The following is a 17,642-nucleotide window of genomic DNA, read 5'->3' as shown; positions in this document are numbered from 1 at the left end:
CCTAGACTCGCTAGGAACAAGTGTCAAAACACTGTCTGTCATCAAGAACTTGGAGCAGTCCTTCTCTTCGCCTAAGTCATTTTGAATTGGATTTCTTTTAACCTGCAACTGAGATTAACCTGGCTAAGGAGGAGGTGACAGCAAATTTAACTCAAAGAACATTTACTGAGCATTACATGGAAGGCCTAGGCTGGAAGCCATAAGTAAGCGGTAGTTCCCACACTCAAGGCATTACAGATTGGTAGGAAAAATGTACACACACACTTTTCCGAGTGAGTAAAGTGGTTTGGGGTGTGTGCCCCCAAAAAGATACAAAGTGCTATAGGAGGTGGGGGAGGGAATCGTTCTGCTCCGGGACTGAGTCATGTTAGAGGTGACAGGTTGCGCTGGCACAGAGCAGTATTCCAGGAAGCAGGGGCCATGTGAGTGAAGGCCGGATGGTGAGGGAGTGTATTTGCAACTTTTTTTCTCCCCAGGAAGACTGCTAAAAAATACACAATTTGATTTTTAAATTTCAAATCTAGCATGACAGCAAACATGAGCAGTTTGCAATGAACTTTGGGTACCCAGCACGTGGGATCACATGGCCATGGCCCTTCTTTCTCTTTTACCTCTAATGGCAGAAGCACTGGCATCTACTTAACAACAATCCAGTGCTCTGTTGGCCTCAAGTCAAGACATCCTGAAAACTCTATTGGGTTTCCATGGACGCATTTCTGAAATGAGAGATGTGCTTTCCAAGTCTGTTTGGTGTGGATGGCTTTCTCTTATGATACTTTACAATGGTCCAGATGTGGAGCTTGGAGCAAACTATGTGCAGATGCTGGCTCTGCCAACCCACCAACCAGCTTCTTAGAGACTTTTTTCTAGTTCCTCTCATTTTCTGGGATGGTTGAAAAGATGCTTTAAGTGGAACAAAAAGCCCAACTTCAGAGTAACTTAAGTTCTCACTTCTAGGAAGAAGATTTCCATCAAGCAATATGGAGTCCTAAGTGAATTTCATAGTAATTCCGGTTTTCCCCCTCTAACACCCACTGTATAAATCTTGGGAGTCATTACAACCAACTATTTACAAGACAGTAGTGGTGAAGATAGCTATGGCTTTACCCTACCTTAGAAAAGGAACGAGGGAAAAATATGAATGGAAGTGGCTTGGAGGGATTGACTTTAAGTTGCCCAGGAGTAGATGAAGACCAGCTCTGAAAGTGTTCATGGGTATTTAATCAATTTGTTTGATGTTCTCTGGTATGGGTTAATAGAAGGGATCATAGACTGGGAAATTGTAGAACTGCATCATCTCAATGCACAGTGCACTTAGCAGTTCAAACTTGTGTTCCATGGAACATTGTGGAAGGATGTTAATAAGCACGTTTGGGAAACACACTTAAACAGGTTGCTTTAAGGCAGGACTTCTCAGAACCTTCAGAAGAATAAGCACTGACAATTTCCAAGAAGAGTAAGTAAGATTCAACATTTCCAAAGTTATTTGGCCACGAGCCATTCATTTCCCTAAGCATCAAAAGAGATGCATGTGTGTAGGACACACCCATAGTAGGAGATATGAAGGTCAACTACTACATTTACAGATAAAAACCTCAGGTCCAGGGAGTGATGGTGGTCTGTGCAAAGCAGCAATGCGGATCCAAGACTGGGCTTCTGCTTCTGGCAGCTTCTTTTCTCTAAAACTCATCAGCCATGTTGTCTTAAGCCTGGTATCAGGCCCACACTATGTGATGGAATGTTACTGCTATCATTGCTAAGGATGAGAGAAACTCATAGCTGCCAAGAGGCCCAGACACAATCCATTTGGAGGCCTCTAAGTAAATTTTTTCAGACCTTGCTGGTGGTGTGTGGTTGAAAGATATTTCCCCAAATCACTTTCTCAGGTGAACAGAAGAGGGAGGGTGAGCTAAAAATATATGGAGAATAGCCAATTGTGCCAATCATGGAAAATAGTCATTGCTGGGTGGAGCGCCAGGTCTGGTGAAAATGATGTACAGGAGAAGCCTAGCAGCTGTGGCCTGCAGCGGGCACACCAGCTTGCTTGAACTCAGTAGAGCCAGTGACTCACCACTGAACAATGCCAATGGGGCGGGGGGTTGTCCTTAGGGTGACCATACCATTATTTTGCCCAGATCACAGGCGTGTCACTAAGGGGACTGAATTCCATGAGGCGAAGGTGAAGATGAATGCTGGAGAAGGTGAAAAGTTCACTGCAATTGCCATGGGGATGACCTTAAGAGCTTGGTAGAGGTTCCCATGGAAACCAGCCTCCAGATGCAGCATGGCCCATCCAGGTCCCTCTCTGTCATCAATGGAGCTTCCAAAGCAAGAGGCAGCAGAGGGAGGAAGAAGGAAATGCATCCTATATTCCTGAGCCAATTAACCACCTTAATAGGTTATCTCTAAAGCTACTTCCCTGAGGAAGGTTTTCTTTACTCCACCTTTTACTATTTTGGATTTCTTTTGTGTACTTATTGGGGCCATTGCAACTCCTCTTGCCTTGATATGAGGCGATGATGAGATTTACAACTCTCCTAAGTGATTTCTTCCTCCTGACCAAGCAGCTTGGGACTCAACAGGTGATTTAGCTCAACTTAGCCTAGAGTTTTCATTTTTTTTCAAATTTTTATGCGGGAAGCCACAGTGGACTCCTTCTGCACATCCCCACTGAACTGAATCCTTCTACTGTTCTTTTAGGCAAATACTCCCCTGATCTCCCAATGTCCACAGAACCAATCCATACTCTCTCCCCTCGCCAATTATTTCTCAGAGTCCTCATCAAAACAGTATTTTCTTCCTCCCTTCTCATATCTTACTTATGATCACTACTATCCTGTTATGCATACATTAGAAATTCCTAGGATGCTTTTCTTTTTTTTTTCTATTTGAATTTGGCCACCTGCCAACTCTATAGCCTTCCCCAGAGCTGGGAAAACCCAGTTTAGCTCTTGTGAGAACCATACGATTTAGACCCCTTGATCCTATGCTATCATTTACTATTCTCTTGTCTTTCCTGCCCCATGAAATGCGTAGATTTCTGGGGGTCTCCTGCTCCTCAATCACTCCCTAAATCCTGAAAACCATGTAGTGCTGTCAGTGGCCGTTAAAGCCTGCTTCCATTTATTGAAGATCTTAGAGCAACTGTTCATGGAGTTATTTCAAGTGTGAAGAGAGATATAAAGATGAGGGGACCTACCCCTATGACATGGGTCAGAGTGAAAACTTTCCCTATCAGTTCTGTAGGGCAAAGCAAGAACAGTTCAAAAGGAAGTTCACACCTGCTATGGGGAGAAAGAAAAGACAGCTTGGAAAAGTAATATTTGATATAGGTTTGGGAGGAAGAGTCTAGAGATAGAGAATGGCAGGAAACACTGCAGGGGGTGATCTGGTTGAACTGAAAGCTGCATGAGAGAACGAATAGGAGCATGCGTTGGGAAGTCGGATCCAGGTACCTCTAATCCCAGCAAAGACATTTACACTGAGCGGGAGCCTCAAATAACTCTGAATAGAGAAGTGACAATTCAGCAGCGGTCTGCCTATAGACAGTTGATCTTGGAGCTATCCTGTCACCTGTGTCAGGCAATGATGCACTGCAGTCTTAAGATGCTGATTGGGGCTGAGCGACTTGGGACGAGGAACTTGAATAGAGCATGTCTTAAGACAAAAGGTTTTAGATGACTCATCTATTCAGCAGTAGCCACAGGGCTTGATCACAGTTATCTAATTGGGAACTTGTGGGCAGGGCAGTCCAGCCACCCAGGGAATTTCTGCCAAACTTGCTGCCCTCCAGTTCTCCACCTGGGAAGAACTTACTCCATAAACCAGCTCTCCCACCATGCCATTCCAGGCCTTTGTGTCAGGGTCTCGGGCTCCATATTTTCCATCGCTGACAATCTCAAGACGGTAGGAGTAGCCCACATGTTTGGCAATCTCTGCCGCCAGCTCTACGCAGTAACCCTCGTACCGGTCATTGCCCTCAAACTGGTTGGCGTTCTTCTTGAGCATCACATAAGGATCTTCCTGGTAGAGAAATGGGGAGATAGAGAACATGGTTAAGAGGCTCCCTTGGGCATGGAGGGCTATGACACGGCAGAGGAAGATGTCTCCAACATATGGTAGCATTAAAGACATCTCTCTGCCTTCGAATTCTATTTCCTGAATTTCTGTTCACCCCATTATAACCTTCTTGGGTTCAGGAAGCAAACATTTTCAAAGTACGAATTTTTCATTATTGAGATATATGCCTGCATTTTCAAATTATGTTTCGGGAGCTCTTGTGTTTATTTATTTATTTTTAGTTATCTCTGGGGAAAAGGGAGTGGACCATGAACAGGCTCCAGATTTCCCATTATCAGCCACTGAGAACCACAGGAGCTTCACTTCTATTTGGCGGGCTAGCCTGCAGGTGACTGAGGTAGAGCACAGCATGGAAGAAAATCAGCACAGTTTAATGTCGCCTGTTATCTCCATACACACAGGAAGTGCCTGGAACGAGCACACGTGGCTTATCCAAGCACACCAACGTAGTGGATCTAAGAGATGCCGAGTGAAAAGTCAGGGCCTCTCAGGTACAGGGCACTCCTTTTCCCTACTCTCTGTTTTTATTAATGGCACATTGTTGGCAAAAGAAAAAAAAAAGGTCAACTTTCATTCTTCGTGGAAAGCCTTCGTGCCACTCTGGCCCAGGATCCCAGCAACCCTGGTGTGGGGGGAGTACTCACGAGGATTGTGGTGACGATGTACGTCCTATTCTGAACACTTGAGTTGTCCGCACCAGCTTGAGCGTCCGTGGCTGCAGGGACAAACTTGTCATCTTCGTTCCAGTAACCGATCTGTCAACGAGAAGAGGGTGCCAGTGTAAGGCAGGCTGGGGTCCTTAGGAGCTGCCCGCTCTGGGCTGCCAGCTAGCACCAGAGGCAGAAGGCAAGGAGCTCGGCATCACACCACATGGTATGGGGCATACCAGGAGCAAGAGGTAAGATGGGTCCAGATTTCTCCATCCCTACCCCCACTGACACTCCTCATAATGTTAGGTAAGCCTAGGAATGGCCCCCTCAGAGGGGTGAAGGTCTAACTGTTCACATAGCCAAGTTGCTTTGCACAGTGCAAACCAGGGAACTATGGGAACTTAATTCCCTGTAGTTGTTCACTGGCCCGCTTCCCATTAACCCTTTCCTTCCCTGAGCTCATTCTGAACCGTAGTTGAAATCATGCAATGCAAACATTTTCTTCTTCTTTCTTTTTTAGTGATATGTATTCTCCCATTTAGATTTGTAGTTATCTGTTATTTGCTTTTCTTTTTTCAAGGGTACGCTATTATAATGTGGAACATATGGGTAGTACTTAAGGTTAAACAATGTTAATTTTTCCAACTATCAGTAGTATTGATTCGTTTTCCAAGGTCTTTCAGAAAACACGCACTGAATTCCTATTGTGTGCAAGGCTCTGAGCTAAAACATTTGTAGAAGTGTGTGGCAGGGTTGAAAGAGAGACAAAAATATCAGAGATAGTCTGTGCTCTGAGAAAAACTCAAGACTACTTGGTATGGGGAGCCATTAAAGTCTTCCCCTTGTCTTTACTAAAAGCATACTTCTGACTGTCCCAGAGTCAACAAGGTTTGGGGCCTTGGAAGCTTCAAAGTTACTAATGCTAATGATGCTATTGTTCTGTCTGAGCTAAGGCTAGGTTTGTATTGTTTGTGGCAACAGGGTATTATTTGACCTGCCTGGACTTTGGAATTTTTCCCTCCAGGGTAACCTAAAGCTAAACACTATAAATACCACAAGAGAAGCCCCAGGGTCGGCCAGTAGAGATATCCCGGGAGTTGACTGGCGATCCTTCCATGTTTAGGAATGAATATTATTTGGAATCTAATTCTTAAGAGCTATATTATTTCATCCTCACTCCTCTCTTCGGAACCCGTACTTTTGCCGGCTGGCTCCGGCAACTTGGGAAAACAAGGATCCCAAGAGGTAACAAGTGAATGGGCCTCAGGTGGTCAGAGAAGCAAATGTCAAAATTTGGATCCTGCATAGAGAGAAAGGCAGCAGGAGGAGGCAGGACTTAAGGTCTTGAGAGATGGCCAGGCTGGACCTAAATCTTTGAGATTGGAGAGAATATGAACCAAGGTGTGAAGGCAAGTTCCATGTGTCCTTGGGTAAAAGATAGAGCTCACCCTAGAGGGGAGAGGGTACTTGGTTCTAAATTGTGTAGACTGTATTCTCAAGGGAGTCACAGAAGGATTGAGAATAGCAGAACACACACACCCACACTCACCCACCCAAATCTAAACCTTCTACACTTATCTCTCCTCCTTCCACTTGACCTTCCCTTTCTTCTTTCTCTCTCCATCTCTCTTTAGACAGTTATGTTTTCTTTTCTCATCATCCTGGTAGCTGCTGATAAAAAGGGATGAAAGAGAGTATAACAGGAATGCATTTGGAGGAGGAGGACAAGTGGGTCTCCCAGCAGCCAGAACTCGGCTCAGGCTCACAGCACCCGGGCACATGCCAACAGGTCAGCTCACAGGTCGCCTCCACCATGATGTCTTTTCCAGTTCTTTCCCTTGGAAATCAATAGCTGTCCCTGAAGTCTCACGACTGTTAACAACAGCAGTGACTGTTGCCACTGAACACGCTCCTTCTACATCACAGATTGAGTGTCTTACAGTTTCTGTGTCATTTCATCTGGCTCAGGGGAGGGTGCTAACTTGTCCATGGTGGTACAACTGGAAAGTAGTTGAGCTTCACTTTCACCCCTGGCCATCTGTCCATAGTAGGTGCTCTTCTCCTTCCTCCTCCTCCTCTTCTTCCTCCTCCACCTTGTTATTTCCCCTTCCATTCCCTTCCCTTTCTTTCTTGCGATTGAAGCCAGGGGCACTCTACTTCTGAGCTCTACCTGCAGTCCTCACTTTTTTTTTGAAACAGAATCTTGCTAAGTTGCTGAGGTCAAAGTTCCTGGCTTTGAACCTGCGACCTTCCTCTCTCAAACTTCCAAGTACTGAGATTATAGGTTTGTACCACCATGCCCATGGATGGCTGGTTTTTACTCTTATGCTGTTCTTACCAACAGAGTGTTAGCCATGACCCGGGATCATATTATAATTTACTGAATACTTCTTGTGTTTGAGGTAGTCCTCTAAGTAACTTTTATAATTTAGCTCCTTTTGTCACTATTAAATCCTATGAAGTTGGTTGATTGTCGTTCCTATTTTAAGTGTGAGGGAATTGATGTGGAGAAGTCAAGTCACTTTCCCAAGGGCACTGGAGGGCCAGGGCACCAGGGTCTGAGGTGGGAAGGCTGGCTCAGGGCTGCGGTCCCTGCTCCCCACTGCACTGTCAGCCAACCTTGCGTGCCTGCTTCAATCCCCACCAGAGCCTTGAGTCTAGCTGCTTACACGCCTGTCCCCAGCTATCTACCATTCTGCAGGCTTCTCAGGGACAAGACTGAAGTGTGCTCATCCTGGCATCCCTGTCTTAGCCTAGCACATCCTTCTGCAGAGAAGCAGTCCAGGAACTGTGTGAGGAGAGAGTGAAACAGACAGCTGTGACCTAGCATGGTGTCTGTGCACCCTGTTGATGCAGAGAGGGCTCAGAGGCCTTGGGGGCGTGTTTCTCAGGACCCTGTGCCCAGATTTGCCCTCAAGGCTGGAATGTGCATGAGGTCACCCATGTCAGTTAAAGTGGAAGGAGACATTTCTTTCTGATGACATAAGAACCTCAAAGATTTCCAGAATGTCAAAACCATACAAAGCCAAAAGAATCATTTCATCCAACCCTTCCATTTACTCAGGGAAAAAACAGAGTTTCAGAGCCCACAGTGCCGTCTCATCCCCTCTCAGTTTACTACAGAGTGCTCAAGGGAACCCCAGAGGACCCTTCACCACTTCCATGACAGGCGGGGAGGGGTCAGGAGAGAGGTGGGGAACTCTGGGCTCCTCAGTTTAGCACCAGCAGCTATGCTTTTAATTTATTTCATTTTATTGGGACTTCCCTTAAGAGTTGAATTTTACAAGGAGCCCTTTGGCTGAGCAATAAATGTTTAAAACCACTATAATACTAAATCACGATATGAGGTGGCTTTTAAAAATATTTTAAAACAATCTTCAAGGTATTTTTACATTTAACTCTCATCCTTATATTATGCAAACAGTATAAACAAGCTTTGGGTTATTTTCTCTGCTTTACAAATAAATAAATGTAAGTTTAGGGAGAGTAAATGATCTAACTTATAATAATAGGTTATATAACACATTAGTGTCAGAGATTCAAAATTGGATCTTATGGACCACAACAGTAAGATTATTGAATAAAACCAATATAAATTTTGGAGAACATCTGTCAGATAGGATTATTTCCTCCCATAGATGATGCTAAGATATTTTTATTCCTTTCTTTCCCCCTCTTCCGTCTTTTTCTCCTCCTCCCTCCATCTGTCCTTCTCTCCCTCCCCTCTGTCTTCTCTTTTCACAATTAGTCCACAGGTCTAGCTGTTCCTCCTCAAGCTGTATAAGCATGAAAAGTGAGAACATTTCAACTAATTCCTCTCAAAAAGTCAGAGGCATTATTTAACTCAGGCATGGTGGTGCATGCCTGTAATCCCAGCGACTCGAGAGACTGAGGCTCGGAGGGTCACAAGTTCGAGGGCAGCCTGAGCAATTTAATGAGACCCCTGCTTCAAAATATAACATAAGAACTGGGGATGTAGCTCAGTGGTAGAGTACTTTTCTAGTATTATTATTTTTAAATGAAGAAGCACATTGCTCAAGAGATTAGTCTGGCCCCAACTAGACCTAGTTTAAGAGCTAAGCTGTCCTAATTACTATGACCTTGAGCAGGTTCCTTGACCTCTGTAAACCGTAGGTCCTGATCTGTAGAATGGATAAAATAGTACCTGCCTCATTTGTACTCTGTGAGGACTGCAAGAATTCAATCATGAGCATCAATTAAAACAATGAACATAATGCATAGTTTCTATTAAGTTATCGGTAAACTAAACAGTGATATTCATTAAAGGGATGTCTCTTTAAAAGTTAGCAGATTTTGATGCTACAGTGTATTTTTAGTTTCTATTTTGTTATTGGACATCATCAATCTCCAAAAGGAGTACATATTCTGGAGCATTTCCAAGCTCACTTGATAATCTAACCTTTCTCTAAAGTCTCAAGGTATTTCGATAAAAGCTAGGGGAAAAAAGCAAGAAAAAAAAATCAAGTGTGTGTGTATCAGACATATATAGCTTAGAAAGGAATTTTTATCATTAAGGATAATGGTCCTACAAAGCTAGTATGTTAGCACTAATGTTAGGACCTATAAAAATATTGCATAGAATGGATTATTTATAGATACCTTCATCTCAAGAGTTAGTAGAATAGGTACATATTATAAATAAGCTTTTTTATTACTAACCCTTTTACGTAAAAAATAATACACAACATTGCTAGGGTCAGGAGACTTACTACTGATGCTCAAACTCATGCTTATACCTTGTTTAAGCTAGTGGACTGAGAAATCTGGTCCCACAGTTTGATGAAAAGAAAGTTGGCAAAGATTTTTGAAGAGATGGGGCACTTTGGAGATGAGAGCACATTTCTCTTTCTTTAGGAAATGGGCTGGGTTATTACCCAGTACTTTGATTCTCTACTAAGGATATGCAGGCACTTTGATTCTATCTGAAAGTAAATCAGAGTTAGCAGCTTGGTAAAGATTGGGGCCCACTGTTCAAGAGAGGATTTAAACAACTCTGACAGTGAGAGGTCTTCTCTTGGGGCCAGTTATAATTTTTGATCTTCTGTTTTCCATCTACCTCTAAAGATTCTTTGAATATAGAAAATGAGTCTGGATGATAGATCAGAATATTTTTAAGTGGATGAAGTTTAAAAAGGAGATGATCAGAGAATGGCAAATTCAATTGATCTACCTTACACAGTCATCAAATTGAATTTATGCATTGATATCTCCAGGTTGCCTTTGAAGCTGCAACCCCTGACCTCTAAAAATGAAGCCCCATTATAATCGATTTTTAAAAATGTAAGTTGCCTACTGTGGCAAAGACAACTAGCTGACCACCAAGTATTCTTGTTTTGCCCTCCACAGTGTAGAGATATTAGTGGGAAGTAGTACCTGGACAGATTTTTCTGTCTGCTTTGCATCTATTTAGGCCAAAGGATTGAGTTTTAGTACATGAAATACAAGGAAAGGGATGTGCATTTGAGAATTTGACCCGCTCAAAATATTCACCGATTATTTTCTTTCTTCCCCATCTGTTTGCTAAATGTTAATAGCCAGAAAGATCCAAGTAGGTTGTGAAACCTCCATAAACCTGTGTCAGGCAGAGCCCTCAGGCCCCAAGCTAGCTACTAAGTAAATAGGAAATAAACTTCTATCACATTAAATAGCTGAGATTTTATCATTTATCTATGACAGAGTGATCTAAACTAAAACACTTAAAGGTTTTGAAGTCAACAAGTCTATATGTAACTTAATTTGAGTTCTGCTTGAGGTATTATTTCATTAAAATTTCCAGCATTTTTTGTCTGTACTTGCTGACAAATCTCTGGAAATATGCGCCAGAGTAGTATACTCCCTGATTACCCAATGGCATTTGTAAGCCATCCACTCATTTAATTTAAACCCCTGTATTTGCATGGGCTTACCACATGTCAATGTATTATACAATAAATTGTACAAATATACTCTCTGATTCTAGAGAGCTGGCGTTTGGTGGTGCTGTGGTTTGAAGGTCCTGTCCAAAACTTAACTTATGTTGAAATTTAATTGGCACCTTTCTAAGTGGATCGATGCTGTCATTGTAGGAGAGAGCGAGTTATAGTAGCTGGCTTTGTTACAAATGCAAGCTCTCTTGCATGTTCTCTCACCATGTAAACTCTCTGCCATATTGTGATTAGCCAGAAAACCCTCACCAGACAGTAGAGCCTTGAGCTTAGACTTTCCAAACCCTAGAACTGTGATAAACAAATTTATCTTCTTTATAAATTACCCTGTCTGTGATATTCTGTCACATCAGCAGAAAAAATGACTGAGGTAAGTAGCAAAGAGGACAAGAAGAGGAAAAAAAAAAAAAAAAAAGACAAAACATACCCAGGTCAGTGGTCGCCAAGTCTTATCTTAAAGGGCCAGACAGGAAGTAGTTTAGGTTTTTGTGGATCATACAGTCTCCATTGCAATTACACATCTCTGCAGTTGTAATAACGAAGCAGCCATGGATAACATAAACAGATGAGCATGGCGGTCGTCCAAAAAACTTTATTTATGGATGCAAATCTTAATTTTGTGTCATTTTCACATGCCACAATATAGTCTTTTTTTGACTTATTTCCACTGTTTGTTGAAATGCAAAAACCATTAGCTCACTTGCTGTGCAAAAACAGGTGGTGAGCTGAATTTGGCTGCAGGCTGAAGTTTTCCAATCTCAATTTAGATCTACCAACCAACAAGAGTATGTCAGAGGAGATAGGCACTATGAAACAATAAATGGGACAGTGTGATTATACTGGCTGGGTGGTGGCCACTTTAGTTATCTTGGTCAGGGATCTTGGTGGTTTCACTTGGCCTGAGACCTGAAGGACAGGAAGAAATACAACACGTGGAAGTGTAATAATAGAAGCCAAGCATGGTAGCACACACCTGTAATCCCAGGACTTTGGAAGCTGAGATAGGATGATTGTAGGCTGGAGAGCAGCCTCAGAAACTTAAGAAATACCCTCAGCAACTTAGTAAGTCTCTTTCAAAATAAAAAATACAATGGGCTGGGAGTGTAGCTCATAGCAAGGAGGTAGAATGTCCCTGAATTCAATGGGTTCAACCCTCAGAAACACACACACACACACACACACACACACACACACACACACACACACACACTATAATGTTAGGGAATGCCAGGTAAAGGAATATTAGATGCAAATGCCCAGAGCACAGAGTGAACTTGATGTATCCAAGGAGCAGTAAAATGCCAGTGAATTTCCAGAGAAATGAGCTGGAGAGTGAGAAACAGGCGCTGGTGTTGGGGACTCTGAAGGCCAAAGTCAGGAGACAGACTGTATCTTCCCGATCATAGGAATCCAGTGAAAAGTTCTAAGCAGAGGAGCAATGCAATCTGATATATATTTTAAACTTATTTCCCAGATCTTGTGGTGGAAAGTGGTCTTGTCTGAGGGACAAGAACATAGTTGGCAGAACCCAGGATTGATAAGGAGGCTACTGCATGGGGCCTCGAAGGAGACTTGGGCACTGGGATCAGTGGTTAGACATGGAGAGAGGGCTGGATTGAAGCTCTACTTTGGGGCTATACACGATTTGGTATGTACAAGGATTTAAAGAAAAAACTTCCAGAGTTCTTCCACATGGAATTCTTTGGGATTTTAGAAGATTGCTTTTGATATCATTGGTTCTTTGGGCTACTTTGGTCTTCTTTTCTCTTTAGTTGTAAATGGGGTAAAAACTAAGATTAACAGGACTGGGAGACTCAAATCAAGTTGAAATCAGTAGATGCCTTCAACCAGGTCCGAAAATAGCTATAGAATCAGTTGGGGTTCATGACACACACACACATCTGTAATTCGTTATTTGAGAGGTTGAGGCTAGAGAGTCATGAATTTGAGGCTAACCTGGGTAACTTAGTGAGACCCTGTCTCAAAATAAAAAGAGCAAAAAGGGATGGGGATGTAGCTCACTATTAGAGTGCCTGTTTAGCATGCGACAAACCCTGGGTTCAATCTCTAGTACTGCAAAAACAAACAAACAAACAAACAAACAAACAAACAAACAAACAAAAAGTTATGAGATTAATGGTGTTAGGCAAAGATGGTGAAATCAACAATGTTGGTCTCTTGAAGAAGGATGTGAAAGATTGTTCTCTGCAGTTCTGTGGGCATGCGTTTATGGAAATTTATGATTCTACCTGGATTTGACAAGACTTTTTATTCAGAGAGGTATCCTAAATTGATACCCTGTGGTTGAATGGTTTCTCTAAACAAGTCTTCCTAGGGTTTAGCTCTGGTGGAGACTGTGCCAATTCTGGCATCTGAAGCTCCTAAACTTTATGATGGGTGTATGCTTAGAGAGCACACATTTCAGCAGGATGTCAAATTGGACCCAGATACCTAGAGGGTGTGTTGGCACATGAACAGGCGAGAGAGTGTTCTGAAGATTAGGAGAGTTTCCCCAAGGCCCCAGTCGGGACAGAGCAGCTCCTTTTTTTTTATCACACACATCAGGTATGGCCATGTAATGTTCACCGAAACCAGCACAACTAGGTCACCCTTGAAATCTGAGAAATTACTTTGCTAGGAGGCTGATTGAGTAAAAGGCCCAAAGGCACAGATGTGGAGGAATTGATTTTCTGAAAGTCAGATTGCCTGTAAACAAAGGATGTTTAAGCCCACATTCTAAGAGAGGATTTAGTCACTGGAAAGTAAGTTTAAAAACAGCCTCGGGACCTGAAAAATAAAGCACAACCGTTTGCTTGTGGATTGTAAGGTTACTCTGTTAGTTGTGTTTGCTGATTTTATCCATCTCATATGCTTGCATAGCCTGGCTCACTCAAACTCAAGGCTCATACAAAAGCTCTTCATAGAAGGAAGTTTAAAATACAAACAAGCAAATGCACTGTATGCCAGGAACTACCTTCTGAACCTCTGTGAGGGCCATAGGCATTGTTATCCCCTGTGGCAATCCTACAAGGTACAGAGGTACCATCCTTTTTTTTTTTTTGGTGGTACTAGGGGTGGAACCCAGGGCTTTTATAACTTGGGGCTACACTCCCAGACCTATTTTATACTTTATTGGGAAACAGGGTCTCACTAAGCTGCTGAGAGCCTCACTAAATAGCAGAGGCTGGCTTCAAACCTGTGCAATCTTCCTGCCTCAGCCTCCCAAGTGCTGGGATTACAAGCATGTGCCACCATGCCTGGCACCATCCCTCTTTTACAGATAGTGTAACTGAGGTTCATGGAGGCTAAGTCATTAGTTCAAGTTCATGTGCCCAGTATAGAGTAAAGCATAACCTAAATTCTGGACTGAGCTGGGGATGGTTCTGGGAATGGAACCCAGGGGCATTTTACCACCAAGCTACACCCCCAGCCCTATTTTTTATTCTTTTATTTTGAAATAGGGTCTCACTGAGTTGCAAAGAGGCTCCCAACAGCCTCTGAGGAAGGTGTAGGGTCAGTTCCAAGGCCTGGGGCCCTGGCCTGCAGCAATAATCAGGGAAGGTCAAGCTACAGGACAGCTCAAAGGCCCTGGCTGTACCTGCAGAAAGGCAGAGGGAAGTCCAGCCAGGAGAGGGATAAGGTGATCAGGAAAGTGTGACTGTGAAAACATTGTCACGTGAAATTTGTTTAGGGATCCATGCTATCCAAGTTTAGAGGAATTAGGGCCCATACAGTCTACCTGTCACTTATTTTTTTTCTTATTTATTTATTTATTTATTTAGTGGTACTTGGGATGGAACCCAGGAGCAGTTTACCACCAAGCTACACCCCCAGTCCTATTTTTTATTCATTTATTTTGAAATAGGGTCTCACTGAGTTGCAAAGAACCTCACTAAGTAGTGGCTGAGACTGTCTGTGAACCACGCTCCTCCTGTCTCAGCCTCCCAAATACTGGGATTACAAGCATGCTCCACCACACCCGGCTCGCACTTATTTTTAAGACCCAGAAAGGCTAAGAGACAGGCTGAAGGCCACACAGCTGGTTTTATGGCCCTTGGAACGGAGTCTCTGCTTCTTGTCTTACTTGTTACATGACTACTATGTTCTCAATATACCCAGTCCTACTGCTAATGCATAGAAAAAAGACCTGGCTCCACTATGCTACTCCAGAGAGGAAAATCTGGATCCATGTCCACATTTTAATTGTGACCAATGCCTAGGTATCCATGTTTGGAACAGAAATACCAATTGGTGCCACTAGGAAATAGCAATAATTTTTCCCCGTGGGGATAAAAAGTCTTTCTGAGGATTCTGAGAGACAGCCCAGGTTCATGGTCAGAAATTTTCTGTCTGAGAATAATCTGCTTTCCAGACCTTCCACCAAAAGAAAAAAAAAAAAAGAAGAAAGGAAGGAAGGAAGGAATGAAGGAAGAAAGAAAAGAAGGAAGAAAGGAAGGAAGGAAGGAAGAAAGGCAAGCTGCAGCACTGGGCAGATACCCCCAGTTCTCAGACTCTGGAAGAAGACAGCCATGGAGGAGGTCACATGTCTGGTGTCCTTTCCAGGGTCAGCGTCCCTCCCCAGGCTACTTCCCCTCACCCCTCAGTCATGGAAATGCTCTGAATGTGTCACTCTGATGCACTCAGCCTTGGCGACAGCTGAAGCAGAACAAGCAAGGCTGGAGAGTCAGGGCCTAGAGTAAGTTCTCCATTCATCGACAGATCACCATGAGGCCTCTCTGCCTCATTTATCTCTCTGGAAGAGAGGGCGATAGAGGCAAGGCCAATGCTCTTCCTAAGCATATTAAGGGACAAAATGCTTTTAAAAGGAGAATCAAACTATCTAGTTTCCTGGATGCCGGTCATGGCCACCTCTCTGATGTTTCCTTAGATGTTTGTATATGCTGACGTGGATGTTGTTCACAGAACAATCATCAGTTGCTAGTTCAGACATAATCTGTTCTCATTTTGTAGTTGTGGAAATTGAGGGTTATAGGTGCTAAGTGATCTAGCAAATGTCTTCCCTAGCAGTAGGAATTAAAAGAATAGGGGATAGCAAAAATGATCATAGACTTGACCTATTTCTGGGGGAGCACCAAGCACAGTCGATTTTGTCCTCAGAGAGAACCTTTGACAATCTCCATGCCAAAGGTTTGTTGAAAAGTACAAACTTTACACATGGCTACATTAGTAGGCAAACAGGCTGCCCATGGCCTGCTTACATTCTTAGCGAGTCTCAAACAAGGGCTGCCTGTTTGCCTAGACATTTTGTCTAGTGGAAAACCAGAGACAGAGGTAATGGTGCTGTATGTGAGATGAGAATGGTTGTATGAGCCAAGGGATGTGGGAAACCTTTAGAAGATGGGAAAGGTAAAGATACAAATCGTCCCCTGGAGCATCCGCGAAGGGACACAGTCCCACCACCACCTTGATTTTAGCCCTGTAAGGCCTTTAGAACTGTAAGATTATCAAACCATTGTGTGTGACCGTGTGTTATAACGATCACAGAACACGATCGCAGTCTTGACCCAGACGATGAGTTGAGATGGGGCTTCAGCCTAGAGAGCAGAGATAGATGAGTTTCAGGGATCTGAGGATACAGTGTGTGCAGAGCCACCCAGTAGAACACTCTGCCATGATAGAAACTACCCCTGTGGCTACTGAGCACTTGATGTGTGGTAAGTGTGCCAAGAGGCTGCTTTATAACTTTTAACCCATTAAAAATGAAATTTAAATCGCCACATACAGCTAGTAGCAAGTGTATTTGACAACACAGGCATAGAAAGTGTTATGTGCCAGATATCAATGTGCCAGGCCCAGCACCTATAACTTGTGCGCCTTACAGATCATTTAACTCTCTTGATGATCCCAGGGATCCAGCATTATCACAGGGATCCCCATTTACCTTATGAAAGACCTAAGGTACAAAGAACCTGGGTGACATATCCATGCTCCTAGACTATGTGAGGGTTGAAGCCAGGTGCAGGCTTCCACTTGAAAGATTCCAGAGCCAGTGCCCTGAACTTTGGCTCTCTACCACACTGGACAATGCCTCACAGTTAGTAAACTATGTCACCATGAGGAATTAAACACGTGAGGAAGGTCATGGCCAGAGAGGCAGAGAATGCCATGTAAAATAAAAGAAGAGGCCAAAAGGGGCTGAGGGCTCAAGGCTGTAGAGGTGTTACTGGGCAAGAGAGAGTCCCAGGTGGAAAGAACATGTGGGAAGTCTTTTGAACGGGAAAGAAAATGGTATTTTATTTTATTTATTTAATTAATTAATTTATTTTTTTGGTGGTACTGGGGTTCCTGGAAGCTTTTCTACCTCCGGGCTACACTCCCAGACCTATATTTGGAAACAGGGTATCCTAAGCCAGCACACGTGGCTGGCTTCGAACCTGCGCGATCCTCCTGTCTCTGCCTCCCAAGCGCAGGGATTACAAGCGTGCGCCACCACGCCCTGCGAAAATGGTATTTTAAAGAGGTGGAAGACAATAAGAATGAATGACTGGAGTGGAAAGAGGAAGGAAGTGTCAAAGGTCAAGGTTGCAGAAGTTGGCAGAGGCCAAATCACAGGGTGTCTGGTAGAATTTTGAAGGCTATTCAAAGGATTTGAATGTTATTAAAAAAATTTAACATGCGTGCATACATATTCTGTATTTTATATCTATTGATCTCTATATCCATTTATATTTCTATCAGCACATATATGTGTTTTACTTTGATCTCTCTATGGCAAACAGAGTGAACATGACCAAATAAATCTGGATTGGAAGAAGGTGGCTAACTCTGTCAATAAGCTTCATATTCCAAGTCTTCAGAATCCCTCAGAAACAGCACTGACATTTTGCACGTATCTTTTTCTTTATATTTTCAAAATATTCTTATCCCTTGGATTTTCCCAAGCACCCTGAGACAGAAACAGAGATTTTTTTTTAATCCAGATCTTTCAGATGAGCGAATAAATCCC

At 43.2% G+C, this 17,642-nt stretch overlaps 1 protein-coding gene across 4 annotated transcripts in view; it reads right to left on the bottom strand.

The window, feature by feature from the left end:
- Nucleotides 1–17,642, bottom strand: part of GRIA1 (glutamate ionotropic receptor AMPA type subunit 1) — a gene marked incomplete at its 5' end in the record, with an annotated part of 323,467 nt that overhangs the window by 102,154 nt on the left and 203,671 nt on the right. For all 4 annotated transcript variants that reach the window (XM_080698544.1, XM_080698543.1, XM_080698545.1 and 1 more), the window contains 2 exons: nucleotides 3,817–4,023; nucleotides 4,725–4,835. In XM_080698544.1, coding sequence (XP_080554670.1) covers nucleotides 3,817–4,023; nucleotides 4,725–4,835 — 318 coding nt within the window. The remainder of the gene's footprint in view (nucleotides 1–3,816; nucleotides 4,024–4,724; nucleotides 4,836–17,642) is intronic.

Source organism: Muscardinus avellanarius, assembly GCF_963383645.1.
Source record: "Muscardinus avellanarius genome assembly, chromosome: 7".
Classification (NCBI taxonomy): domain Eukaryota; kingdom Metazoa; phylum Chordata; class Mammalia; order Rodentia; family Gliridae; genus Muscardinus; species Muscardinus avellanarius.
The sequence above is the reverse complement of the archived record's forward strand: the minus strand, read 5'-3'. Positions and strand labels throughout refer to the sequence as shown.